The sequence below is a fragment of the Scyliorhinus canicula genome, chromosome 5, assembly GCF_902713615.1.
Source record: "Scyliorhinus canicula chromosome 5, sScyCan1.1, whole genome shotgun sequence".
NCBI classification, from domain to species: domain Eukaryota; kingdom Metazoa; phylum Chordata; class Chondrichthyes; order Carcharhiniformes; family Scyliorhinidae; genus Scyliorhinus; species Scyliorhinus canicula.
In genome coordinates this window covers 155,670,909-155,698,696 of record NC_052150.1, presented here as the reverse complement: position 1 = coordinate 155,698,696, position 27,788 = coordinate 155,670,909, and the positions used below count along the sequence as shown (strand labels likewise).

The 27,788-nt window shown below is 43.8% G+C and overlaps 1 protein-coding gene across 2 annotated transcripts in view; it reads right to left on the bottom strand.

Annotated features, from left to right (window-relative positions):
- Positions 1-27,788, bottom strand: part of ctnnal1 (catenin (cadherin-associated protein), alpha-like 1) — a 459,393-nt gene that overhangs the window by 189,832 nt on the left and 241,773 nt on the right. The window contains exons 3-4 of one of the 2 annotated variants that reach the window (XM_038797868.1): positions 26,652-26,839; positions 7,044-7,163 (exon numbers count right to left, since the gene is read on the bottom strand). In XM_038797868.1, the coding sequence (XP_038653796.1) occupies positions 7,044-7,163; positions 26,652-26,839 (308 nt within the window). The remainder of the gene's footprint in view (positions 1-7,043; positions 7,164-26,651; positions 26,840-27,788) is intronic. The other variant, XM_038797869.1, reaches the window with a different exon arrangement.

Genomic DNA, 27,788 nt, shown 5'->3' with positions numbered 1-27,788 from the left:
CCTGTAACCTCCGCCGTTCTCTCAGTAGCCCCTCGTCCGGGGCCTCAGAGTACCTCCTATCCACCTGAAGTATCTCCTCAACGAACCTATCCTTCTCAGCCCTTTCCACCTTTTCCCTGTGGGCCCATATCAAGATTAATTCCCCTCTGAATCTGCTTGTTGACTTCCAGTACAGGATGAACAGAAATTTCCTTCCATTAAGGTTGAAATTGGGGGGGGGGGGGGGGGGAGAGGAGGAGATGGTGAGTTGACAGTCAAAGCTTTGCCCTATGAGAAGCAGGCGAGGATGATGGCCTCCCTGGCCACTGGGCATTCCAGACCCTTGCCGCTGGCGTGCTCCACCCTCCAGTTTCTTCTGCAACTCCTCACTGGGCTCGTCCACCATCTCCTCCTTCTAAGACAAAGCCACATGTCCCTCCTCCACCAGCAGAACGATCCAAGCATCAGAACCGCATTTTGAACAGCCTGATGCACCACTCAATGACAGCACAGGTGGTAACATGTGGCTCATTATAAGGTCTCCAGCCTCTACAAGGCGTCAACAGCCAGGATCTCAGCGGGGCCTGCCGTTATCTTGCGGTGGTCCTCGAAGATGCCAGGGATTCCCGAGTGTCCCAGCATATAGCTGTCATGCACGCTCCCTGGGAAGCATGCACACGTTCATGATCCGGAGGTTGTGGTTGCACACAAGATTAAATATTGAGGGATTGGAACTCCTTTCTGTTAATGAAGGGCCCTCCCCTGATATCCACACTCACCCGACAGTCACGAGAATATCCCCAGTGCTGAAGCCCAGCTCTTAGGCATTTGATTGTTGGCTGCTGCCTCTATGGTGCTGCTGCTTTTAGACGTCAAGCAAACTGGTCAGGCTTCAAAGTTTGATTGAAATGCGATGCAACAATCATATTCTGAGACATGGCATGTATGCCCACGAGAATGCACTTGAGGGGCAACACGGTGGCGCAGTGGGTTAGCCCTGCAGTCTCACGGCGCCGAGGTCCCAGGTTCGATCCCGGCTCTGGGTCACTGTCCATGTGGAGTTTGCACATTCTCCCCGTATTTGCGTGGGTTTCTCTCCCCACAATCCAAAGATGTGCAGACTAGGTAGATTGAACATGCTAAATTGCCCCTTAATTGGAAAAAATGAATTGGGTACTCTAAATTTATTTAAAAAAAGAGAATGCACTTGAGAATATTTTATTCGCAAAAACAGCCAACATTAACAAAGATTTGAAAATCAACAACGTCACATTCCACAAATCAGACTAACCATTAAACAACAAGGAAACATCACCATTCCATATTAGTACCAAGACAAAGCTATATCAGCTCATTTTCACACAAAAAAACAAATACATAGTATCACCCCACCCACAATTGTCTTGGTGACTGATAGATTGAAACTTAAGGCTCTGGGCTTGGTCCAAGCTTCCCATTTGCCTCAGTCACTTTAGAAGTTGGGGCTCAGGCCCTGCATGCTGCTCCTCACTGTGCTTCCCTGTCGCTGGTAGAATATTTCCATTAGAAGTACCAACTTCTTTCCTCAGATGCTATCCCCACTCCTCCCAAGTGTTTCCAGCATTTTCTAATTTTGATTCAAGCCAAGTCAGTTTTCACTTATGATAATTTGAATAAAAGAAATAACTTGTATTGATATGGTGCCTTGGGCGTCAGGGTGGCACAGTGGTTAGCACTGTTGCTTCACAGCGCCAGGGGCCTGGGTTCGATTCCCGGCTTGGGTTACTGTCTGTGCGGAGTCTGCATGTTCTCCCTGTGTCTGTGTGGGTTTCCTCCGGGTGCTCCGGTTTCCTCCCGCAAGTCCCGAAAGATGCTCTTGTTAGGTGAATTGGACATTCTAAATTCTCCCTCTGTGTTCCCAAACAGGCGCCGAGTGTGGTGACCAGGGGATTTTCACAGTAACTTCATTGCAGTGTAAATGTAAGTCTACTTGTGACACTAATAAAGATCATCATCACACAACCTCAAAGCACTTTACAACCAATTAAATTATCTTAAAGTGCCGCCACTGTTGTAATATACAAATGTCCAATTTGTGGAAAAAAATTACTTTTGATAATGCAAATAAGTTCAAACAAAATGTTGGCACAGAAAAGTCCCACAAACAGCATTCTGATAATGACTCGATATTTGTGATGTTGGCTGCAAGATAAATAATGGCCAAATCACCAGGAAGAACTCTCCTGCTCTCATTTAAAATAGTGCATTGGAATCTTCCACAGCTATCAAAGAGGGTAGGTGAGGCTTTTGGTTCAATGTCTCATTCAAAAGAAAGAGTAACAGTGCAGACCTCCCTCAGCAGTGTGTCTAGAATATGTTGAATAGGATTGGAATAAGGGGATTGGATAGGGGCAGCATGGTGGGACGATTAGCACTGCTGCCTCACAGCGCTAGGGATGCAGGTTCGATTCCCGGCTTGAGTCACTGTCTGTGTGGAGTCTGCACGCTCTCCCTGTGCCTGCGTGGGTTTTCTCCGGATGCTCCAGTTTCCTTCCACAGTCCGAAGATGTGCAGGATCGGTGGGTTCCGTAGAATCATGAAATTCGTACAGTGCAGAAGGAGGCCATTCGGCTCATCGAGTCTGCACCGGCTCTAGGAAAGAGCCCCTACTTAAGCCCACACCTCCACCCTATCCCTGTAACCCGGTAACCCCACCTAACCATTTGGACACTAAGGGGCAATTTAGCATGGCCAATCCACCTAACCTGCACATCTTTGGACTGTGGGGGGGGAAACTGGAGCACCCGGAGGAAACCCACAGGGAGAAAGCGCAAACCCAAGGCGAGAATTGAACCCGGGTCCCTGGAGCTGTGAGGTTGCATTGCTAACCACTCTTCCACCATGATGCCCTGCAGACAAAACGAGTTACAGTGAGGCAGCTCAAAACAAGGTTCATAAGGTGAACTATCACGTGACTTCCTATCTCTTGCTGAACATCTCAACTAGGCAACTGACTTTTCCAGACTTGAGGGGTCTCAGTCTATTGCTAGGGCAGGCCAATTGGCAGAATCAGAAGAAGCAATACGGAATCCCTTTATACCTTGTCAATTCTTTCTGTGACCCCTGATGATACCCCTTGAGAATATCTCTGTTCTAATGCCAATGACTCGGAAGGTGGTAACGAGTAGTTGGGATAGGATCCATCCGCCCATTTGCGGGCGAAAGTTATTATAATAATAATCTTTATTATTGTCACAAATAGGCTTACATTAACACTGCAATGAAGTTACTGTGAAAAGTCGCTACATTCCTGCGCCTGTTCATGTACACAGATAACAGCATGTCTTTCTCTCCTTCTCAATTGGTCAACATGTTTTCTAGCTTCATGGCCGTGTAGGTCTATGACCAGAGGATACTGGCCCAGTCCTGGCAACAACTCTCCCAGGTAACCATTCTGGAACAAAGCGCTTTGTTCAGAATTTTCAGAAGTCACCTGAGCCAGCTCAACCACTTTAACCAAGGATATCATCGATTCTGCCGGCAATTTCTTCTGAAAAATTAAGTTGTTGATCCTGCAAATCAACTGTAGCAGCATGTAGCTGTGAGAGAGGGACCAAATTCACAATGTTCCGCGTTTGTTAAAGTCTGGCTACAAAAGCAGAAACCGTTACTCCAGAACCTCTAAAGGCTGTATCAAATTTATCACGCTGCACAATAAAGGAAGGTCGGGGATTGTAATGGTCCCTCACTCGCTGCACCAATTGATCAAAGGCCTTCCGGGGCCTCCGGAGATGTTAAGCTTCCCATGAGATTATATGTTTGTGGGCCGCAAACTGCAAGTAATATTACTTTGTTTGTCTTCTACTGTGATTTCATTAGCAGCGAAAAAGTATCGCAGTATTTCAAAATATTAGTCCCAACTTTCTACCTCCTGATCAAACGGATCAATTTTCCTGAATAGTTGTATCGCTTTTCAACTGCTGACAATCTTTTACCTTTTAGAGATCACTCCCCACAGCCCCCCCCCCCCCCCCCCCCCCCCCCCCCCCCCCACCCCACCCGGACCATCCCCTTCCGATTTTCAACGAGTTACTTTCGACTGGATTGATTTATTCTCATTGCTAATGTGTGAGGCAAGCAGCGAGACAGTGTTAAATCACAATGGTGATTTATTTAACAAAGAACTTTATGTACAGAACAGTACAATGGCTACACAGATCTAGTCCCCCGACTCCCATGCCAACTCTGACCAAACCTCAACTGTCAGGTCCGCACCCAAACACCTGACAGGCTAATGTTTGTTTGCTCCGTCCCGATAGGCTCTGGGCCCTCACGTGGCCTGTGCAGGATCGCCCCTTAAAGGTACCATGCTACCACAGTTAGTTTGGTCCTCACTTCTTTCAAGGAAGATTCCCGTAGTCAGATCTAATCTTTTTCTTTTTGGCTGCGCTACTTCTTCAGGCCCAGGTGGACTGTATTTTATCCTGTTGAGGACCAGGGTTTGTTGTGCTCTCCTTCAGGGGAGAGTTGGTCATTTGTCCTGAATTGTATCTCTCTCTTTGACTGTTCTTCTGCTGTCAGAATGTTTGAGTGAGGTCGGCTTTAATATCCTTTACTTTTGGTGGTAGGTGATGTGCTTGGTGGGGTGGTCCTTCTCACGAGTGTTTCTTTAGGTGCTGTGTCTTGGAAGGAAATGGATGGGCCTTGCCTTGCGGGGCGGGAGCAAGGATAAAGGAGGTCATGGTAGTCCTAGAGACCATTATATCAAGTCTTTATTTTTGCGGTGCTGGGCTAGGCCAGGTGAAGTGTTGCGGTCATTATCCTGTTGCTCCCCAAGCAGTGGCACCTCCTTTTGGGGTTGCCGTGGTTGGTCCAGTCCTGATATGGGTGGCCCACATTCGGAGAGATGTTGAATTGGGGTATGTCTGAAGATACGATAGTCCTTCTCGTCGGTTAATACCTCCTAGGAGTTAGACAGACCCACTTGGTGGTTGATTGGCGGGTTTTGCAGTAATATGATGGATCCAAGAGGTTGGTTCTGACTGTTCGCTCAATTCTTCTTCCTCAGTTATTTTCGGATTTGGCAAGGTGATGGGGTGTTACCGATATACCTCTTATTTTGAAGCCCCTGAAGGCTAGTGTGGTGGTGTCGGACGATGGGTTTTGGTGGCACGGAGAGCAGATATAGATTTTTGATGGCTAATGGGAAGCAAATCTTTTCCTTTTTTTGGTGGTCCTGCAATTCAAGGAGTGGTGGGGAGAGGAGGGGGGTATGGGGAATGGGCTGTCCCTCCCTCCCAGGTCGACCCTCCAATTTGGGGGCTGTTTTGACAGTCCTCCCATCCTGGTGTGGATTTCCACCCTGTCTCTTCGACTGGGACCAGGCAATTTTTTGTCTCTTGGCTCTTGACCTCACGGTTGCCACTTGCCCTTATGGGGGCAGTTTGGGTGTTGGTGGTTCAATTATCTTTATTGTCCTTGGGCTGGAAGTTGGGTGGGAGCTCAGTATTCACTCTTGGCTCTGGTTCACTTTTTACTTTTTGTATGGGAGACCCTGGGTTGTTTTTCCATAGAATTCCTACAGGACAAAGGAGGCCATTCAGCCCATCGAGTCTGCACCGACCCTCTGAAAGAGCACCCTACCATGGGTTTGGTTGTACCCAGTCCTCTCCTTGAATCTGTCTTTGTCTTTTTCCATCTCCTGCCTGTTCTGGTCTGGGTCTGGAGAAGAGTCCAAATTCTGCTGCAAGTGTTAGCCAAATTCTCCTTGGTACTGGGGATCTTGGGGTATTGTTTTCTTCTTCTGTCATTCTGTTTTTAAGCTATGGGTGTGATGCAGGTTTAAATTGTTTGCTGCATCTTGTTTGGGTGCAGATAGGTCATTAATCGGAGGGTGGAACGTTTTGTGACTATTGTCCCCGATTCATTCAGTCTTGTTGTTTCTAATACTGTAAAGACTTGTTTTCGGCTGAACTCACTCTACATTGGCACCTGTAGCTGTTCTTTTGTTTGTTTTGTGCAAATTTGTCTAAAAATGTCAAAAGGTTGTCTAAAAAAACTTCAACAGACGTCTAATAAAAAAACTCAACATACTACCAGGTGCTGCAGTCAGCAAAAAAAAAATAGCTTTACCATGTACACAAAGGTGATGAACAATTTGCACGCAATGGAAAAGCACAGGTATACTGCCTGAGATGTTGCCCGCTATCAGCATGTAGTCAGGTAATTATGAAGAGCTCTCCATAGAATATATGCCATCCCCAACTCACCATCTAAGGACAAATAATACTAGAGATTGGAAATAAATGCATAACAGTTCTGTGCGATATAACAGAACAAATGGGAGCGTGGAAAAAAGTGCCAACATTTTCAGTCACAGAGTTAATTCAATACTATGAGCTAATCTGCTGCACAGTTCAAACGGAAACCATTACATTTCTCAATGCCATGCCACTCTAGAAAGTCTTCGAAGAAGAATTAATGAGCATATTATGCAAAGCATTCTCAATAGCAGCACGCGAAAGAACAATTTATGATGTCATCAAGATACAAGTAATAGAAAGCCAAAAAAAAAGATTGAAAAGCTAAAGGAATATAAAATTACCATCTGTATTAAGTGTAGCATCTGAGCACACATCACAGAACAGGCAATAAATTTACATCACAACTTCCCCTGAGAAGACTGCACTGGAAGCCATTTCTACTTGAAAATTTTATGTCTCCCTGCTTTCATTGCTGGATAATGTGAGCACGTTTTAGATGTGTCGCAGGTGGGAAAACTACATATCTCTCAAAAATTGCAATCCAGTTCTGAGATTTTGAGCCTAACAGTGTTAAAAATGAAAACAAGATACATTACGGTGATAAACTGGCCAGCGTGTAAGGAGTTTGGCCGTACAGCAAAGGATACAAAAAGCTAATGAAAACAATGGAAATTCTGAATTTTGCCAAGGTTATGGGATAAACAACAATTTTCTCTTTCATAGTGCTTTGAATGCAGTATGTTCGAAAGCAAGTGAAAAGGACAAAATGACATGCATCAGTGAATTTATTTCCTTTATCTTTGCAGTTCACCTATAACCTACATTTTGTCTGTCTCCTGTCAAATGAGCAAATTCTACCATCTCGTTTCCAAATTGACTGAAGATTTGTACAAACTCCTGAAAGCTGCTGACTTTTTCTAAGTGCTCCAAAGTTGCAAGAACCTAAAAAAAAAGACAAAACAAATTTTAAAAAACACTTTCACTGGAAAAAGTCGATACAGCATGATAAAATTAAAGTAAAATCAGAAAGTTGCCCAATTACCCAAAGCTGAAGTAGTAATACCGTAAAGCGTCAGCTAGTTCTTTTCGCTCCTTGGCTCTAAATCACCACTAAGAAAACAGCCCTACCGACATAGTGGGGCACCCATTAATGAAAACCATAAGATATTAACGTTTAATGATCAATTCAGTACCTTAATGAAGCGTTCAAAAGCAGGAAGCCAACTTTTCTGTTCCCCTTTGCCTTGCCATTGAAAAGGAAGCTGGGAGTGAAAAATTGAACGAAATTCTACCTTCCCAAAATTCCACTCGTGGCGTCTGTGGCAGAGATTGGGAGCACATACTTCAAACAGGAAGGCAACGTACACCATTTCCGACCATTCTGGCTTGCAGAACATGCATTAAACGTATCCATTTGAACTGGACAGTACGGGTTATTAAGTGACAGTGAGCATATGGAGGTTACGGAAAAGACAAAGGGCAGAATTCTCCGCTCCTGGGAAAAATCGGGAGGGCCGTCGTGAACTCGGCCGAGTTTCACGTCGGCCTCGGAGGCCGCTCCTCGCCCCCTATTCTCCCCTCCCGGCGGGGCTAGGAGCGGCACTCCGTAACTCTCGGCCGTGGGAGCGTCGCGCCAAGAATGACGCGGCCAGCGCGCCTAATGACGTCAGCCACGCATGCGCAGGTTGGCCGGCTCCAACCCGCACATGTGCGGCTGGCGTCATGACGCTGACGGTACGAACCCGCGCATGCGCGGTGGCCATCTTTCCCCTCAGCCGCCCCGCAAGATGTGGCGGCTTAATCTTGCGGGGCGGCGGAGGGGAAATAGTGCGTCCGATTTGGACGCCGGCCCGACGATCGGTGGGCACCGATTGCGGGCCTATCCCCTCCCAAGCAAAGTCGCGATGCTCTTTCCTTGCTCGGCCACCTACAAGCTCCAAACGGGCTTCTCACTCCCGTTTCACGTCGGCAGCGACCAGGTGTGTTTGCTGCCATCGTGAAATGGCCGCGAACGGCAGGCCGCTCGGCCCATCTGGGTCGGAGAATCGGCGTTCGCTGTGAAAAAAGGCGAGCGCCGATTCTTCTGAGCGGGGGGGGGGGGGGGGGGGGGGGGGGGAGAATTGCAGGGGGAGCCAGGAGGGGCGTGAAATTTGTCGGGGGGCCCTCCCGCGATTCTCCCACCCGGCGTGGGGAGCGGAGAATGGCACCCAAAGTACCAGATGTGCTTCAACTTTGTTAAATATTTTTCTACATGCTGGGTCTAAGGTCACCTGAACTTTGTTCCAGGTTTATCTACATTTCTTTTTTTGCTGCTTGCACCGACTAGTGAAAATGAAAATCCCCCGAACGTGTTTAAACGTAGACAAGAGTGTCTCAAAGTCTGGACAGTAAGAGAAACAGCAGATAAGGCTGGGCAACTGATGCCCTGTTCCCATTAACTGGTAAACAATTATTGGATCTGGAATGGTGAACATGCTTTACTTTGGCAGACGAGTACAGGTGGATGATCCTCTTTTCCAGAGAAAAGGAGGAAAAACATAATGATAGCAGTAACATACGGTAATGCCTGACTAATAGTAATGTTGGACGAAGAACAAAAAGTGCTGGAAACAATCACCACCATGTCAGGTACCGAAAGCGAAAGAAAGAGTTTCAGGTCATCAAAAATTGAAAAAAATATAATTGTTTCAAGCAAGTACGGTAAAGTTGGGCCAGATTGTGGGACTGATGAGAAAAGGTCTGCAATAGGATGGGAAGCCGAAGAGATTGAATGATAAAAATGGATGATGGTGCAAAGCTAAAGGAGATGGTAACTAGACAAGTGAAGGAACAAAGGATGGGTCTAAAGGGGCAAATCTGAAAAAATGTGGGCAGGGGTTATGAACTAAAATTATTGAACTTGTTGAAACTGGAAAGCTATAAAGTACCTAATTGAAAGAGGTGCTGTTCCCTACACTTATTTTTCGCTTCAGTGGAATAACATAGGAGACCAAGGACAAAGAGGTCAGAGTGGGAGTGGATAGAAAATGAAAACACCAGGCAACCAGAGACTAAAGATCACACTTGCAAACTGGACAGTACACCACAAAGCAGTCAATCAGCATTTGATCATAGAGGAGACTGCATCATAAGAGCACAATAAATGCAACGTACAAGTAAATTGCTGTTTCACCTAAGAGGAGTGGCAGGAATAGAAGGGGTGAAAAGGCAGGTGTATATTCAAGCGGCGGCTAGATATAGCAATTGGGGAGAATGGGATCAAAGGGAGAAAGCAGGATTAGGCTATTGAGTTGGATGATCATGATGAATGGCGGAGCAGGCTCCAGGTGCCAGAAGGCCTCCTCCTGCTCCTATCTTCTATTTATGTATCCGTGCCTCGTCTGGGCATGCATGGGAAGTTGCTGTCAGAAGGGGAAAGGATTTTGGAGTTGATCGAGTCGTCAACTGGGGTATTACAGAAGAAATGGTCCCTTCGAAAGGCTGAAAGGGAAGTGGGAGGGGGAGAGCGAGCACCCAGAGAAAACCCACGCAGACACGGAGAGAACATGTAGACTCCGCACAGTGTCCCAACGGAGAATCGAACCTGGGACCCTGGCGCTGTGAAGCCACAGTGCTAACCACTTGTGCTACCGTGTTGCCCACACGGAGATAGTGATGATGGCATAGTGGTATTAGCATTGGACTAATAAACCAGAGGCCCAGAGTAATGTTCTGGGGATGCAGGTTCAAATCCTGCCTCTGCAGATGGTGAAATTTGAATTTAATAAAAATCTGGAATTACAAGTCTAATGATGACCATGAAACCACTGTCGATTGTCGTAAAAATCTATGGAATTACCGGTATTGAAATTGGCATTGTCAGAACAGATTCAACAGAAGAGGAGAATGTGGCGAATCAGTACCTATTAGGAGCAGGGTGTGAAGGACGACATAGGAAATAAAATGAAAATGAAATGAAAAGCGCTTATTGTCACAAGTAGGCTTCAAATGAAGTTACTGTGAAAAGCCCCGAGTCGCGACATTCCGACGCCTGTTCGGTGAGGCTGGTAGGGGAATTGAACCCGCGCTGCTGGCCTTGTTCTGCTTTACAAGCCAGCTGTTTAGATGTGATTTAGCAGCTGTGTCCCGCCAGAATCGGGTCGGGATGGGATACAGCTGATAGATCGCATGAGAGGTCTCCTCCAGGATTCCTGTTGGTCATTAAGCCCGTGAGATCTAACGAGATCTCTTGAGATGTCGCGAACCCACCCATTGTGGGCGGGATCCAAACTCGCACAGTTAAGTGAACTTAACTACTGGCCATGGGCACCTGCTTGCTCACAGTTAGGATCAATGGAAATGTACTGCTAAGTTGCCTGCGAGAAGGATACATGAGCTGAAACATTCCATGCTGATCTTTGGGGATGGTGATATGAAGTGGTTTGGTGAATGACCTTTCTCACAACTAATTTCATGTAGCATCATCTCCATTTCAGCTGCATGGTTAAGTGTTGAATGCTTCATCACTGGTCCTGTATTTTTAGTCCATTGTACTTTTAACTTTGGAAAAAACCAATGGGTTGCGATGCCTTTTTAGGCGTGGTAAACAAAATTTGTCACCTTATTTCAACGTTCCTCTTTAACTGCTCCTGTCATTTAATTTCTCTTCCATTCAATTTCCTGCCTCCAACACTCCCGTGCTTCCCACATCCATCCAAATCTACAACTAAAGGAATTTGGTGCAAAGAAAAAGCCCAATTCCCGTCTAAAACATTTCTATTCTGGCATAAACAAAAGTAAGGACAAACATTTTGGTATCTCTCAAAATATAATTTTACCAGTTTTAAGTAATCTGATTTAATTAAGTAAACTGAAAACAAAACAGTTATTAAAAAGATAAAAATAACTTGCCAGAATAGTGCATCTAGACCAGTTCTCTGAATCTAATATCTGACACCATGATTCATCAACCAATCCACCCTCAAAACATTAAATCAGTTTCTCTTTTTGCATGGATTTATGGACCAAAATGATGCTTCCCCATCATCAACCAACAAATCACAGAGTTATTACAGAACAGAAGGAGGCCATTCAGGCCATCAAGTCTATGCCAGCTCGAATAAGCAATTTACCTCATGCCATTCCTTTGCCTGCACCACGTAATCCTACACATTCTTCCTTTTTGGATAATAACCCAATTCCCTATTGAATGCCTCGATTGAACCTGCCTACCCCACAATGTCGAGCTGTGTATTCCCAATCTTAACCACTCTGTGCGTATCCACTGTTTCTTTTGCCAGTTACCCTAAATTGGTGTCCTTTTGTTCTCGATATTTCCACCAATTGGAACAGTTTCCCCCTTTACTTTCCTGAGACCCTAGACAATGGGTCATCAAAATGTTAGCTCTTTTCTCTCCTTACAGATGCTGGCAGATCTGCTGAGATTTTCCAGCACTTTCTCTTCTGTTGTTAAAATTTCAAGTGGATATCACATGTCACCATTTTTTTTAAGAACCTGCATTCTCTGAGCAGTGCAGTCTCTGATATATTGGTGGAAAATTGAATCTATTGTCCCAAATCATCTACCTTGAGAGGGTGAAGGGATGCAAGAAATTTAGCACAAATGTTGCCAGGGATTTAAGTAAGTTTCTAACTAAAGTGCATGAGATGAATCATGTTTAGGCTGCACTATTAGTGAACAAGGAGATTGATGCCAATCAAAATGGACTGCATAAGCATTGACGCCCAATGTACTGAAATACGGAGTAACCTGGCTTGAACCAATAGCAGTAGAAATAAAATACAACATTTCCAGATCGTCATAAAAGACTAGCTGGTTTGTCAGTCCAAGGTGCGACTCCAGTCTCACACCAACACTGTGGACACTTATTGTCCTCTGATATGATTTAATTTTGTCCTCTGATATGATCTGGAAGCCCTGGGAACTTCTAATAGAGGCCTTTATCATTGAAAAGGGGTTTGATTGGACAGATATTGAGAACCTGTTTTCACTTGCAGGAGAGTGCAGAAGATGGGGTAATAAATATTTTAAAAGCAATTTTCCGTAAGAAAAATGTCAGAACATTAGCTGAGGCAGATAACAATAATGAATTAAAAAAAGATTTGATGCATTTTTGAGGAAGAAGGGGATAGAGGAATATGGAAATAAGGTGGGAAAATGCTGATATGGGGTATAATGTTTGAACAGAATAGCTTCTTTCTGTGCTGTAAATTTCATGTAACTCCATGAAACTTAATTCACCAAGTGTATGAAAGGTAACTAAGGTATTCGGGCAGTCACGTGGTCACCTTGTCTGATTGCCTTCCAAGGTTTGGAAGGAACTCTGGAGCTCCTTTTTGATCTTTTCCTCCCTATCGTTTCCATATGGATATATATAATTTTGTTCAGTGAAGTAAATACATAAGAACAACATTATTGCCAAGTGAACAATTGTGATATAAATACTAGTTTATCGGTGATAATTCACAGTTGATTACTATATGTTATAACAGTCTCCAATTTGCTTTTGTTGCTCGGTTAAGCGTTAAGGGGAGGACAAAGTAAATTCCAAATTCATTTCTCAGCTCAAGCTTCATGAGTCTTCTACAAAAATGAAGTGGGTAAGCACAAGAATAGAGGGCCCGATTTTCCGCCCCCCATGCCGGGTGGGAGAATCGCGGGAGGGCCGCTCTGGCACCCCCCGCGATTCTCCCACCCCCCCAAAATGGCGTGTCGCAAAACACGACACGCCGCTCGGAGAATCGCGGGCCGCCGTTTTTCACGGTGGCCCGCGATTCTCCGACCCGGATGGGCCGAGCGGCTGGCCGTTCCCGACCGGTTCACGCCGGCGGCAACCACACCTGGTCGCTGCTGGCGTGAACATGTCGCCGACAGCTGTTTTGTGGCTTGTGGGGGGCAGAGAGGGGAATCAGCACCACGATCGTGCTCGGGAGGGGACTGGCCCGCGATCGGTGCCCACCGATCATCGGGCCGGCGTCTCAACGGGACGCACTCTTTCCCCTCCGCCGCCCCGCAAGATCAAGCCGCCAAGTCTTGCGGGACGGCAGAGGGGAAGATGGCAACCGCGCATGCGCGGGTTTGAGCCGTCATCTGTCGTGACGTCAGCAGCGCATGCGCGGGTTGGCCGGCTCCAACCTGTGCATGCGCGGCTGACGTCATTAGGCGTGTCGGCCAGCGACAAGGCCCGGCGGCCGAGATTCAAGGCACGGCCCTCCTAGCCCCCCCGGCGGGGGGAGAATAGGGGGCCAGGAGCGGCCTCCGACGCCGTCGTGAACCTCTCCGGGTTTCACAGCGGCGTCAGGCCTGGCGGAGAATTCCGCCCAGAGTCTTGGTCAAGTTATTTTATAGGTCATGTACCAGAGCAGGCTCTGGAGTGACCAATATATTCCAAAGTGGTGTGTAATAAGAGGGAAATCTATGCCAGTTACACCTACATTTGAACTTTGCTTCATTTTAAAAGCCATGATGTGGAGATGCTGGTGTTGGACTGGGGTGAGCACAGTAAGAAGTCTTACAACACCAGGTTAATGTCCAACAGGTTTGATTCGAATCACTAGCTTTCGGACCATTGCTCCTTCCTCAGGTCAATGAAGAGGTGGGTTCCAGAAACATTTATATTTTAAAAGGGAAGGGAAACATTTCCTGGACAATCACATTAAATTGTTAGAATAGTTAGGGGAATTTTCTTCCCCTTTCATTTAGTTACTATATCTGCCACTATAATTTACTCATTTTAACAGACAGATGATTGTTTTTATGCTTAATTAGTGACTCACCACCAAGACAAAAATACGCAACATTTTAAAACAGGGGGATTCTGTCTATAGCCAATTAGCTTCAATCATGAGAGGGGAGCAGTGAATCGGAGAAGCTGCAATAATCAGCAGTTCACACTGCTCAAGCAGCTAAACAGGAAATTAAATAGTTTAAATCTTAATTAGCTCAGCAATCCAACTGTTCACTGCACAAATCCAGAGAACAATATCTGAATGTCAAAACATCATGCAGGCAACAATGGAACACACAATGGAGTGTTCCTTTTTACATCTGCACTACAATGGTGAAAAGGTGGGAGGTGATGTTAACTCTGCGCACACAAATTCCTAATCTGGGAAACAGTAAGCAAGAAAATGTATACGATCTTAAAAAGCAGCAAGTATTCGATTGTAAAAACAAAAAAGCAATGTAAATGTTCAAGGCAGATAAATGCAATTGCCAACTGTGATTATGAGGGAACTGTTACTCAGTGTGAAATGGAAAACCAATGAAGAACATCACCAATGGCCACAAGTGGCTGGTGGAACTTAATTTCAGTAAATGTGAGGTGATACTTCTTGTTAAAAGAAAATTAGTTATTACAGTCAGACCGGAAGTAGGTTCGTTGTTGTTGTTACATTGAGGGATTTGGGCACAGGTTGACAGGACATGAAGTGCAGCAACCTTCAAGTTGATTCCTGATACTGGGTGCCCATTGTGGTCACCTCGCCTGCTACTGCTGGGAAACCAGAAACTAAGCAAGGTATGGACATACTTTTAGGGCCCAGAGGAGCAAAAGGGTTCTCCCAAACCTCATGAGATTCTCTGGGTCTCTACTGCCTGGGAACACTAAAGCTCTCCCCCCTCACCTCTCCCCACCTGCAAAACCCTAGCTCCCCTCCTCGACTTATCTTGCTGCTGAGAACCTGGTTCCGATTTTCACCCTTTCCAACCAGATGGCTGCATCTTTCTGCTGAAAGAAGCAAAGCAGCTGACATGTTACATTCTAGTTCAGACTCTGTTCCCATGTGGAATCTCCACCACTCCCGCTGGTATACCCACCTGGCATTAAAATCGGTCTGACGCAGTTTCAGAAAGTGACAATCATGGGGCACATTTTAAGCCACATTTCACATAAGTTCACATTTTGTGAAGAAAATTGTATAATTTCAGCTTTAGCAAATAAAGGCTGCATTTTTCTTAATTGAACCTTAGTTGTAATTGGAGTGATTAGTGTTTGTATTTCATTAAATCAGTGAAATAAATTTTGGACAACAGGACCACCTTCTGCTAAAATCTGCTTTAGTATTTGCTCTACTTCCAGATTTACCCCTAAAATTAGCACCAACATCAAATCTTAACCACATCTGGAAAAATCTTAATTTGCACTGCCTCATGACTGATTTGATTTGATTTATCGTCACATGTACCGAAGTACAATGAAAGGTATTTTTCTGAAGCCAAGGGAACATACACAGTACATACATAGTAGACAAAAAGAATAATCAACAGAGTACATTGACAAATGGTACATCGACAAATAGGGATTGGTTACAATGCGGAACAAACGGCCAAACAAAGCAAATGCGACATAGGGAGTTGTGAATCGTGTTCTTATAGAGAACAAATCAGTCCGAGGGATATTCATTGAGGAGTCTAGTAGCTGTGGGGAAGAAGCTGTTCCTATGTCTGGTTGTGCGGGTCTTAAGACTTTTGTATCTTCTGCCTGATGGAAGGATCTGGAAGAGGGCAAAGCCTGGGTGGCAGGGGTCTCTGACAATGCTGTCTGCCTTCCTGAGGCAGCGGGAGGTGTGGGCAGAATCAATGCGTGAGTGGCAAGCTTGTGTGATGCATGGGGCTGAGTTCAACACACCCTGAAGTTTCTTGCGATCTTGGGCCGATCAGTTGCCATACCAAGCTGTAATGCAGCCGGATAGGATGCTCTCTAATATAATAATAATAATAATAATAATCGCTTATTGTCACAAGTAGGCGTCAATTAAGTTACTGTGAAAAGCCCCTAGTCGCCACATTCTGGTGCCTGTTCTGAGAGGTTGGTACCGGAATTGAACCCGTGCTGCTGGCATTGTTCTGCATTACACGCCAGCTGTTTAGCCCACTGTGCTAAACCAGCCCCTCTATGGCATATCTGTAGACGTTTGAGAGAGTTGATGCAAACATTCCAAATTTCTTTACCTTCCATAGGAAGTAGACACATTGTTGGACTTTCTTGACTGTTGCATCAACATGAGTGGACCAAGACAGACTTTCACATTCTTGACCATTAATGATTTGCACTGGTGACTGCACTAAGTGGGGATCTATCATTTTGGTTGTTCAATTCAGGAGGACATAAGGAGACTGGTGAAATGGACAGACAAATTTAATACAGGTAAGTATGAAGTGATGTACTTTGAGAGAAACAAAACGAGAGCTCCAAATGACATTTGTTTGAGGGAGTTGTAGGAACGGGAGGGGGGGGGGGGGATGCAGGATGCATATTCACAAGCACTTCAAGCTGACAAGGCAAGTTGACAAGGCAGTTAAGAAAGTGCATCAGTAATCTGGCTTCATAATAGGAGCACCGAAAACAAAAACAAGGAAGCCACTGGTTAGGCCTCAGCTGGAGGCATGTACAATTCTGGACATCAGAATTAAGATGTCAAGATCTTGGAGACGATGCAGAGGGCATTTTACAGGATGATGCCATGAATGAGTAATTTCAGTTATATGGAGAGATTAGAGAAGCTGCAATTGTTCTCCTTAGAGTAGGGGTTAAAGAGAGATCTAAGATGGGTTTTCAAAATCATGAGAAGTTCTGACAGAGCACGCAGGGGCTGGTTTAGCTCACTGGGCTAAATCGCTGGCTTTTAAAGCAGACCAAGCAGGCCAGCAGCACGGTTCAATTCCCGTACCAGCCTCCCTGGACAGGCGCCGGAATGTGGCGACTAGGGGTTTTCACAGTAACTTCATTTGAAGCCTACTCGTGACAATAAGCGATTTTCATTTCAGGAAGAAACTATTTCCTCTGGCTGGTGGGTCTCAAACCAGAGGTTGTTGGTTAATTGAAGGTGAGAAAAAATAACAGTAAGGGTAGTTAAGATCGAAAAACAGGACTTGAAAGTGTGGGGAGGGGTTTTCATGGGAACTTTCAAAAGGCAATACTTAAGGAAGAATAATTTAAGAGCTCGGATGAAAAAGTTGCCATGTATGACTAAATTCAACAACTTTTTCAAAGAGTTGGCTAAGATTTGATGGAGCATATTTGAAGATTCTAGTCTTCCGATTCAAAATGCCAAAGCTGATTTGATGAGTTGAAAATGAAGCACGGGTCAGAGTGGCAGAGTGTCGGAGTGTAATTTCACGTGCTTCCCTCGTCCATAGATTTTCTGATCTCAACTGTTTTATTGCAAGAGGCACTGAGTGGTACATGTGAAATGGGGAAATTAATTCAGATACACATATGTGCTCCTCTGCAACAAAAGAGAATGGATGACCGTCATGGTCCTTTCGAGGATGAGAAGGAAGATTTAATAATGGTAGATGAGAAAATGGCTGAGGAACTGAACAGTTTTTTTTGGGTCGATCTTTACAGTGGAAGACACAAATAACATGCAGTGACTGATAGAAATGAGGCTATGACAGGTGAAGACCTCGAGGTGATTGTTATCACTAAGGAAGTAGTGATGGGCAAGCTAATGGGGCTAAAGGTAGACAAGTCTCCTGGCCCTGATGGAATGCATCCCAGAGTGCTAAAAGAGATGGCTAGGGAAATTGCAAATGCACTCGTGATAATTTACCAAAACTCACTAGACTCTGGGGTGGTCCCGGTGGATTGGAAATTAGCAAATGTGACACCACTGTTTAAAAAAGGAGGTAGGCAGAAAGCGGGTAATTATAGGCCAGTTAGCTTAACTTCGGTAGTAGGGAAGATGCTGGAATCTATCATCAAGGAAGAAATAGCGGGGCATCTGGATGGAAATTGTCCCATTGGGCAGACGCAGCATGGGTTCATAAAGGGCAGGTCGTGCCTAACTAATTTAGTGGAATTGTTTGAGGGCATTACCAGTGCGGTAGATAATGGGGAACCAATGGATGTGGTATATCTGGATTTCTAGAAAGTTTTTGACAAGGTGCCACACAAAAGGTTGCTGCATAAGATAAAGATGCATGGCATTAAGGGTAAAGTAGTAGCATGGATAGAGGATTTGTTAATTAATAGAAAGTAAAGAGTGGGGATTAATGGGTGTTTCTCTGGTTGGTAATCAGTAGCTAGTGGTGTCCCTCAGGATTCAGTGTTGGGCCCACAATTGTTCACAATTTACATAGATGATTTGGAGTTGGGGACCAAGGGCAATGTGTCCAAGTTTGCAGATGACACTAAGATGAGTGGTAAAGCAAAAAGTGTAGAGGATACCGGAAGTCTGCAGAGGGATTTGGATAGGTTAAGTGAATGGGCTAGGGTCTGGCAGATGGAATACAATGTTGACAAATGTGAGGTTATCCATTTTGGTGGGAATAATAGCAAAAGGGATTATTTTTTAAATGATAAAATAGTAAAACATGCCACTGTACAGAGAAACCTGGGTGTGCTAGTGCATGAATCGCAAAAAGTTGGTTTACAGGTGCAACAGGTAATTAAGAAGGCAAATGGAGTTTTGTCCTTCATTGCTAGAGGGATGGAGTTTAAGACTAGGGAGGTTATGCTGCACTTGTATAAGGAGTTAGTGTGGCCACACCCGGAGTATTGTGTTCAGTTTTGGTCTCCTTACCTTGAGAAAGGACGTACTGGCGCTGGAGGGTGTGCAGAGGAGATTCACTAGGTTAATCCCAGAGCTGAAGCGGTTGGATTACGAGGAGAGGTTGAGTAGACTGGGACTGTACTCGTTGGAATTTAGAAGGGTGAGGGGGATCTTATAGAAACATATAAAATTATGAAGGGAATAGATAGGATAGATGCGGGCAGGTTGTTTCCACTGGCGGGTGAAAGCAGAACTAGGGGGCATAGCCTCAAAATAAGGGGAAGTAGATTTAGGACTGAGCTTAGGAGGAACTTCTTCACCCAAAGGGTTGTGAATCTATGGAATTCCTTGCCCAGTGAAGCAGTTGAGGCGCCTTCATTAAATGTTTTTAAGATAAAAATAGATAGTTGTTTGAAGAATAAAGGGATTAAGGGTTATGGTGTTAGGGCTATAAAATGGAGCCCAGTCCAAAAAAGATCAGCCATGATCTCATTGAATGGCGGAGCAGGCTCAAGGGACCAGATGGCCTACTCCTGCTCCCAGTTCTTATGTTCTTATGTTGCTTCTTAGCAGTATGGCTCACATGGAAGCCTGCTGGCAAAAGGTCTTTTCAACACAATGTACATCTGAAGAGTAACAATGCGATGTGAAAAGATGAGGATACATAAGTTCTCAGAGGTGGTTACATCCTCAGGAAACTGCCAAAATATAATGTACCAATCATGAATTATTGTATATTCCATTTGCCTTTAGAATCAACAACGACTAACCTTCCAAAGTGATTGGGTCATTCTGTGGTTTTGAAATTCACTATCTAAATGCAAGTTCTTTCTTTCTTACTAATCATTTGGCAGAATGGTAATGAAAAACCATGAAAAATGCAAGTTCTATATATTAGTCTGAACGCCTAAACTCTAGCACTAACATTGTTATTGGTTTGCCTCAACAATAAAAGTCAAATGGGTTCCAAACAAAAATCAACTTGACATCAAGGCAGCAGTTGACTAAGTTTAACATCAAGGACCCCTAGTAAAACAAAAATCAATGAGAATTGGGGTGGGGGCAGCTCTCCACTGGTTGGAGTCATATCTAGCACAAAGTAAGATGGTTGGAGGTCAGTCACCTCAGTTCCAGGACAGGAGTTCCTCAGGGTAGTGTCATAGGCCCAACCAATGTCAGCTGCTTCATCAATGACCTTTTCTCCATCATAAGGTCAGAAGTGGAGACGTGTACTAATGATTGAAAAATGTTCAGCTCCATTCGCAACTCCACAAATACTAAGACATTCCATGTCCAAATGTAGAAAGACCTGGACAATATTCAGGCTTGTGCTGACAAGTGACAAGTGACAATCTCTCTACACAAGTACCAGGCAATGACCATCTCCAACAAAAGATAATCTAACCTCTGCCCCTTGACATTTAATGGCATTACCATTGCTGTATCCCTCACTATTAACATTGTGGGTATTACCTCGACGAGAAACTGACTGGACTGCGGCTACAAGAGGTCAAAGGCTAGGAATTCTACAGAGCAATTCATCTCCTGATTCCCCAAGCTAATTCACCATCTACAAGGCACAAGTCAGGAGTGTAATAGAATACTCTCCATTTGCCTGAATGAGTGAAGCTCCAACAATACTCAAGAAGCTCGACACCATCCAGGACAAAGCAGTCAATTGAATGGCATCTCTTCCACAAACATTCCCACTTCCCCACCACCGACAAACAGTGGCAGCAGGGTGTACAATCTACAAGATGCACTGCAGGAACTCACCAAGCCTCCTCCAACAGCACCTTTCAAACCCACAACTGTCTAGGGCAAGGGAAGCAAATACTCGGGAGAACATCACCATGCTAAAGTTCCTCTTCAAGCCACCCACCAACATGACTTGGAAATATATCACCGTTCCTTCATTGTCTTTGTTCAGTACTGTGGGTGTATCTACACTGGTCTGCATCAGTTCAAGAGGGCAACTGACCACCACCTTGTCAAGAGCAATTAGAAATGGGCCAACAAATACTGGCCTAGCTCGTGGGATCCACATCCCATGCGTTAAGTTTTCAAAAATGACTTCTCATGGCTTTAGAGAAATTGAACTTGCCCTTAGAGGTTTTCGGAACAAATAATTGCTGCTCAAAATTTGGAAGAATTCGGCAGAGTATTAATGGCACAAACTCTAGCCATTAGCACATGAATTTCTGTTTGAGTAATACACAGTTTTCAAATCCTCATTTACATACACAGGCACCCGATGCAATTAAGGTCAGTCGTTTCAATGTGGCAACAGACAACTCCAATGTTTAATTTGTTTACCCTTGCTTCATTTTACACATTAAAAGCTGGTGAAATAATGTTGAATTTTTCTAGTTTCAAGTCTGCAGTAGTTAGGAGGAAATGCTTCAGGGTAAGAGTTTAGCCTTTACATGGCCATATCTTTTTATACTATTACACAGAGGGAAGGATTAAGCACTGAATACACAACTTGTCTTTTCATTTAGTTGCGGACTGTAAAATATTGGAAGGCAGCTGCCCACGGGTTTTTCAGTTCTTATCAGCAGTACCATGCAACTCTTAAGAGTTTGTTATTTTATTCCATCAGCCAAGCAAGCTTGCTGTGAAAAGAAATCCAGAAAAATTCAACAAATTTTCAAACTCGCCACGCTAGTGCAATTCAAAACTGTTTTAATTTCCCAATCATTTACAACATTTGCAACATCAGAGGAAGTGACAAATTCTTCCCCAGCACACACCTGTCCTAAATTTTCACAAGGACTGGGAGAAACAGAATAACCTGATTAGTAATGGCAATGAAGTTCTGGAATGTATTTTGGGCAGATTCTAGAACATGCTTCAGTGTTGAAAGGGAACAGATCATGTTGGATTTAGTGATAAGTAATAAACAACAATTAGTTGTCAAGCTGGAAACAATGGAATATTTTGCAAATCATGACCATAATAGGCTTGAGTTTTTGTCAGGTTTCGGACAGAGAAGAGAGATTAAGTTCAAATCAAGGTTTTAAATTGCTGTTACTGATTGATAAAAACAAATCTCCCCGCTGGACTGTGATGGCTGACAGGCCAGCCGATGTAGCATCTGTTTGAGAGGATTCAGAAGAGTTCTTTGTTGATATTTCCCAACTGACTATTTATTCTGAATACTTGGCCAACTTTCAAAAGATGCAATTATCAAGCAGCAGAGTTCACAATTTGATTGATACTTTAAAAAGGCTCTTAAAAAGTGGTCGGCGAATGAAGAAAAGTTGGTTTGCTCTGAATAAGAGATTAGGGTTTTAAAAGCGTTGATGTTTTAAAGAATGGGAGTTTTTTTTGGCTATTCTCAAGTCTGTATAGTGAGAGCTGCATTATATTTTTAGAAGTTCATTTTATTTCACCTCCACATCGCTCCTGAGGCCTGCCTCTGATGGGGACTGGTTCCAGGATTTACCACACCTGCTCGCAGTGGGCATGTTTGCCGATGCAACAGGAAAATATCACAAGACCCTAGATGCGATCCCAGTGGCATAATGGCAGGCAGAGATTGTCCCTTCCCAGTCAGTGGCAGGCCATGTTTCATGTAGTCCAATGTTGGGAAAGTTCTTATAATAAATTTCTATCTCATTATAGTGCCCTCATGCCAGAAACATTCCCCATCTCAAATTTAAATCCCATGGCGACATGTACAAAATTATGAGGGGAAGTGGTAGAAGGGACAGGATAAAATTGTTTCCCTTGGTGGAGAATTCTAGAATCGGGGATCTAGATTCTAGAACCAGGGAACATAGATTCAAGATAAGTGGCAGAAGCTGTAGAGGGAACATGAGAAAGAACTTCATTTTTATACAGATGGTAGTGAGAGTCTGGAATTCGCTGCCTGAGTGGTGGTGGAAGCAGAGACCCTAAACTCTTTTTAAAAAGTAGCTGGATTTGCACCTTATGGACTGGGAGCAGGAATGTGGGATTAGAAAAGGCATGAACAAGATGGGCAAATGGCCTCCTCCTGTGCTGTAACGTTTCTATGCTTTCAAAACAGCAAGAATCGCAACTGTCATTGAAAGGTGTGCACTGACAGGCTGAACCTGGAGAGGAACTCGGAGAGGAATGCACTGAACATAGTTGCAGTGAAGTCACCATGATTGGAGTTTGGCTTCTGGAGCAATTATGCCCACTCAAGCAACACTAGTTCCTGAGTGCGTCAATGATTGCTCCTGCAGTATTAGCCCTTCATATGCAGACTTCAAAATCAACTCAGTGTTGAGAGACTGCAAAACCATTCGCGCCTGGACAAGATTGAGGATGTTCTGATGACAGGTGAACAGGGATCACTCACAAAGGGTGACACTCGGAACACCCAGCGTTATAGTTATTTAGGCATGGAACATTAACCCGCATGGCCTAAGCCTACCACAATGTCTGGGAGTGCAAGTTGGGCCGATGCCTACACTTGTGCTGAGAGCACAGAATGCAATTGAGTGGCCGAAGCTGCCACCACTCAGTCATGTGGAGTGAAGCAGATGTTGGTGGGGTTTTAGTCAGGCATCAATCAAACAAAAGACTGGGCATCCATTTGGTAGCCAGGACTGTCAGGGAGCTTCCCATCACTTGAAGAGTGCTAGCTCTGTGTAGCGGCACGTGGGCTATTGAAGCTCTAAGAGTATGTGGGAGGGGGGAGGGGGCGCGAATCCGAAGCAAACCATGCCTCCTAATATTTCACACTATGCCACACAATATGGTAGAAAAACCTCCTGTTGGCATCGGTGGGTTCAATTCCCCACCTGGCATCAGGCTTTGCTGATTTCTGGGACGATTCGGCCCAGGGTAAGTGGTCATAGAGAATAGGAGGGGCCATGGGGGTAGATGGCAACATGGCTGGCACTGGGATATGAGAGGACATGGAGAATGGGTGGTGGAGTTGAGGGTTAAGGGCTAAAGTACCTAAAATCTTATAAAATTGGAACAAAGACTCAGTGAACCAAGGGAGGCCTTCCACCCAGCCCACTTCAGCACTTATCTGCCCCTGTGGCCACCTATGCTCTGGTTCTGGATTCAGCAGACCAGAATCTGTCCTGCACCTACCTCCCAAACCCTGCCGAGAACAAAAAAAAGCAGGATTCAGGACATTTCTACCGGGGCAGATCCAGCGAATTGGGAAATCTCCAGACTCAAACTACCTTCCTCGGCAGCCAAAATCCGGTATAATATCAAGTTAAAAGACAAAGCTTATACGAAGCACAGAAAAGCTTAAATCTTGCAGACTGGGAGAACTAGAAACAATAAAAGGATACCAAGTAAAAAGAGATGCAAAGTAATATGAAAAAAATGAAAAAATATTAAAGGTAAAAGCATTTAAAAAATATATGAAGAGAAATAGAATGGTAAAGATAGTTGCAAAGACATTAAAGATGAATGCAATGAAATTATAATCAGTAATTAGGAAACGGCACGCTTGTTAAAGAAATGCTTTGCATTCATTTTCACAGTAGAGGAACACAAAAAAATATCAGTACTACAAGGAAACATACAAGCATACGAATTAAGATTAAGTAGGCCACTTGTCCCTCGGACCTGCTCTACCATTCAATAAGATCATGGATGATCGGATTCTAACCTAAACTCCACATTCCCACCTATCCCACATTCCCACCCACCTCCAATAACATTTCATTCCCTTCCTCATCAAGAATCTACCTACCTTTACCTTAAAAATATTCAAAGAAACCTAAAACTAAATCAAGAGAAGGAACCTAACTGCTTTAATGTATTAAAAATTGTTAACAGAGATCATAATGGGACTTAAGATAGAACAATCTCCAGCATACATTAGTTTCACCCCTTGTATTAAAATAAATAAGTGTAGAAGTTACAGATAAGTTCATGATTTTCCTAAACTCTCTAGATTGAAAAACTAAGCTTTTGGATTGGAAATTGTAACTGGTAGTCCATTATTTAAGAAGGGAAAATGAGAGACACCAAGCAGCTACAGACCCATCATTTTAACGTCTATGTTTATGAAAAATTACTGAAATCTAAAAGAGGTCAACCGACCAAGTGCCTGAGCAAGTACTAGCTAAATCAGAGATTCAGTTTGGATTTTGGAAGGCAATGCATGCCTGGCCTAGTTGATTGTTTTGAGGCAGCCATTAACATGTTAGATAGGGGTATATTACATATCCTGTGTGGACTTCCTGATAGCATTTGTTCAGGTTCTACACTAGATTATTTACATAAATGAAAGAGCCCTGAATTGCAGGTGACCTTGTGTCATTAGTCAGAGGGATACGACAAACTTATTCCATAGGGTTCTATAAGAGGACAGGTTCCAGAAATTTAATTTATATCCCTTGGAAAGGTTGATTAATCTAACTGATAGATTGTAAATAATAAAAGGTGATGGGGTATATGGGAAGAAAACTACTTCCTCAATTGGAGAAATCCAGAACAAGGGGGACTTTTAGGAGTGAAGTCAAGAAGCACTTTCATCCCCACACAAGAACATCAGTGAAACTGCAGAATTATTTCCCATGAAAGGATCCTGAGTCAATTGAAATTTACAGAATTGAGATTGAAGGATATTTGTTCAACACTGGTTTTTAAGGGGTATGTAACAATGTCAAATCCAGTTGTGGTACATCTGCAATGATATAACTTAATGGCAGAATGAGTTTGAGGCGTTGAATGGTCTGTTTCCAACTGCCAATGTACATTTTCTTTGACTTGCACTTTTTCCAGAGTTTTGTGTGACCTCTGCTGTATTCAGTGATTGGTATTCTATGTATTTTGTCAAACCATTTTCTCATCCAAAAATTGCCACTGAAAACGCAAAGTGAGTATTATAACTATCACTTTGTTTTTCTTTGTACATTGTAACCACAATTGTTGAGCTAAGGTAATTAATGAGGGGAAAATACATCAAGCATTTCTTCCCCTTACAGAAATTTGCAACTTCATAATTCCAAAAGGAATTAGGTTAAATGCCTAATTTCACGTTCCTTGGCAGCCACATTTCCAAACAAAGTAGCCATCCACACTTGTGTTATGTTGCTCTACATTCTAACTATAGAAGAAGCAATTGCTTCTCTTCATTCAACAAGAAAATGCATTATACAAAGCTATAATTATAAAAGCCCATTTATGTTCTTCAATACCAGATTGTATTTTGCAGAATAATCTATTTAGATATAGATATAGAACAGTACAGCACAGAACAGGCCCTTCAGCCCTCAATGTTGTGCCGAGCCATGATCACCCTACTCAAACCCACGAATCCACCCTATACCCGTAACCCAACAACTCGGGCCCACCCGTAACCTTAACCTTACTTTTATTAGGACACTACGGGCAATTTAGCATGGCCAATCCACCTAACCCGCACATCTTTGGACTGTGGGAGGAAACCGGAGCACCCGGAGGACACCCACGCACACAGGGGGAGGACGTGCAGACTCCACACAGACAGTGACCCAGCCGGGAATCGAACCTGGGACCCTGGAGCTGTGAAGCATTTATGCTAACCACCATGCTACCCTGCTGCCCCTATTTGTGGGGATGTAAAGCAGACTTAGAACATAGAACAGTACATAGAATAGTACAGCACAGAACAGGCCCTTCAGCCCTTGATGTTGTGCCGAGCAATGATCTCCCTACTCAAACCCACGTAACCACCTTATACCCGTAACCCAACAACCCCCCCCCCCCCCCCCTTTAACCTTACTCTTTAGGACACTACGGGCAATTTAGCATGGCCAATCCACCTAACCCGCACATCTTTGGACTTAGTTACTAGTTTCTCCTAGGTTAATACAGGTACAATGGAATGTTAGTCATCACACTGGTTTTCCGATCTAAAACTTGCTATTTCAGTTTGTGTACGTTTCATACACTGTAATGTTTCTTTTTGATGTAAATTTCTTGTTAATTCAAATAGTTACCTACCTTGCTTCTGGAGTTGATGATTTGCTTTATGACTACCCTGTCTGCCAACACCAGTACTTTTGTAACAGAAGACAGTAGTAATCGTGCAGCTCTTATCATTCCAGTTTTATCTGTGTAAACTGTTGCCCTTGTATCTGATTCTGGTTGGTCAAAGGCGCCCACATCAGTCATCTGTGCAATGCACTCTCCTGGATAGCAACACAGATCAATAAAACAAAGCATACATTAAACATGGTTAAATACATTAAGAGTTAGAATAGCAAATTCTGAAAACCACCAAAGAGAAATATATATTTGCTTAATGCAAAAATTCTCTGATAAACTGAAATGTATTGTCATTTACAAACTGAAATTTATTGTCATTTACAAAGCAAAAACAAAAGATGTGGTGATATATTTGTGACCATCTGGTACTCAGAGGAAAGAAGATCATATGAATGCAAAGTTACTGTTAAATTATTAAAGTACTGTTTTTATTGCAAGTAAGTTTTAAGGTTATTTCACATTACCTTTGTACTTAACACAACATTTATCAAAACATTTCCACAGCTTAGGACAACAGCATTTCTTTCATTCCAACCAATAGATGGCACATCAAGTAATAAAAAGGAAGAAGGTAAAAAAGTATGGAAACATCTGGGAGACACAAAACATGGGCAGCACGGTAGCATAGTGGGTAGCACTGTTGCTTCACTGCGTCAGGGACCCAGGTTCGATTCCCAGCTTGCGGAGTCTGCACGTTCTCCCAGTGTCTGCGTGGGTTTCCTCCGGGTGCTCCGGTTTCCTCCCACAAGTCCCGAAAGACGTGCTTGTTAGGTAAATTGGACATTCTGAATTTTCCCTCCGTGTACCCGAACAGGCACTGAAGTGTGGCGACTAGGGGATTTTCACAGTAACTTCATTGCAGTGTTAATGTAAGCCGACATGAGACACCAATAAAGATTATTACAACTCATGGCACAAACATACTTCATCAAGGACAAATATTTATCAGAATTCTGGTAAATTCATTTCTGAATAATTAATTTTCAATGCTATTATTTTTGCTTTGAATGAAGACAACCCAAATTTCTCCAGTTTTTATTAAAATAATTGTACTTCCTCATACCAGGTGACAACCCACAGATTTTGCACCAT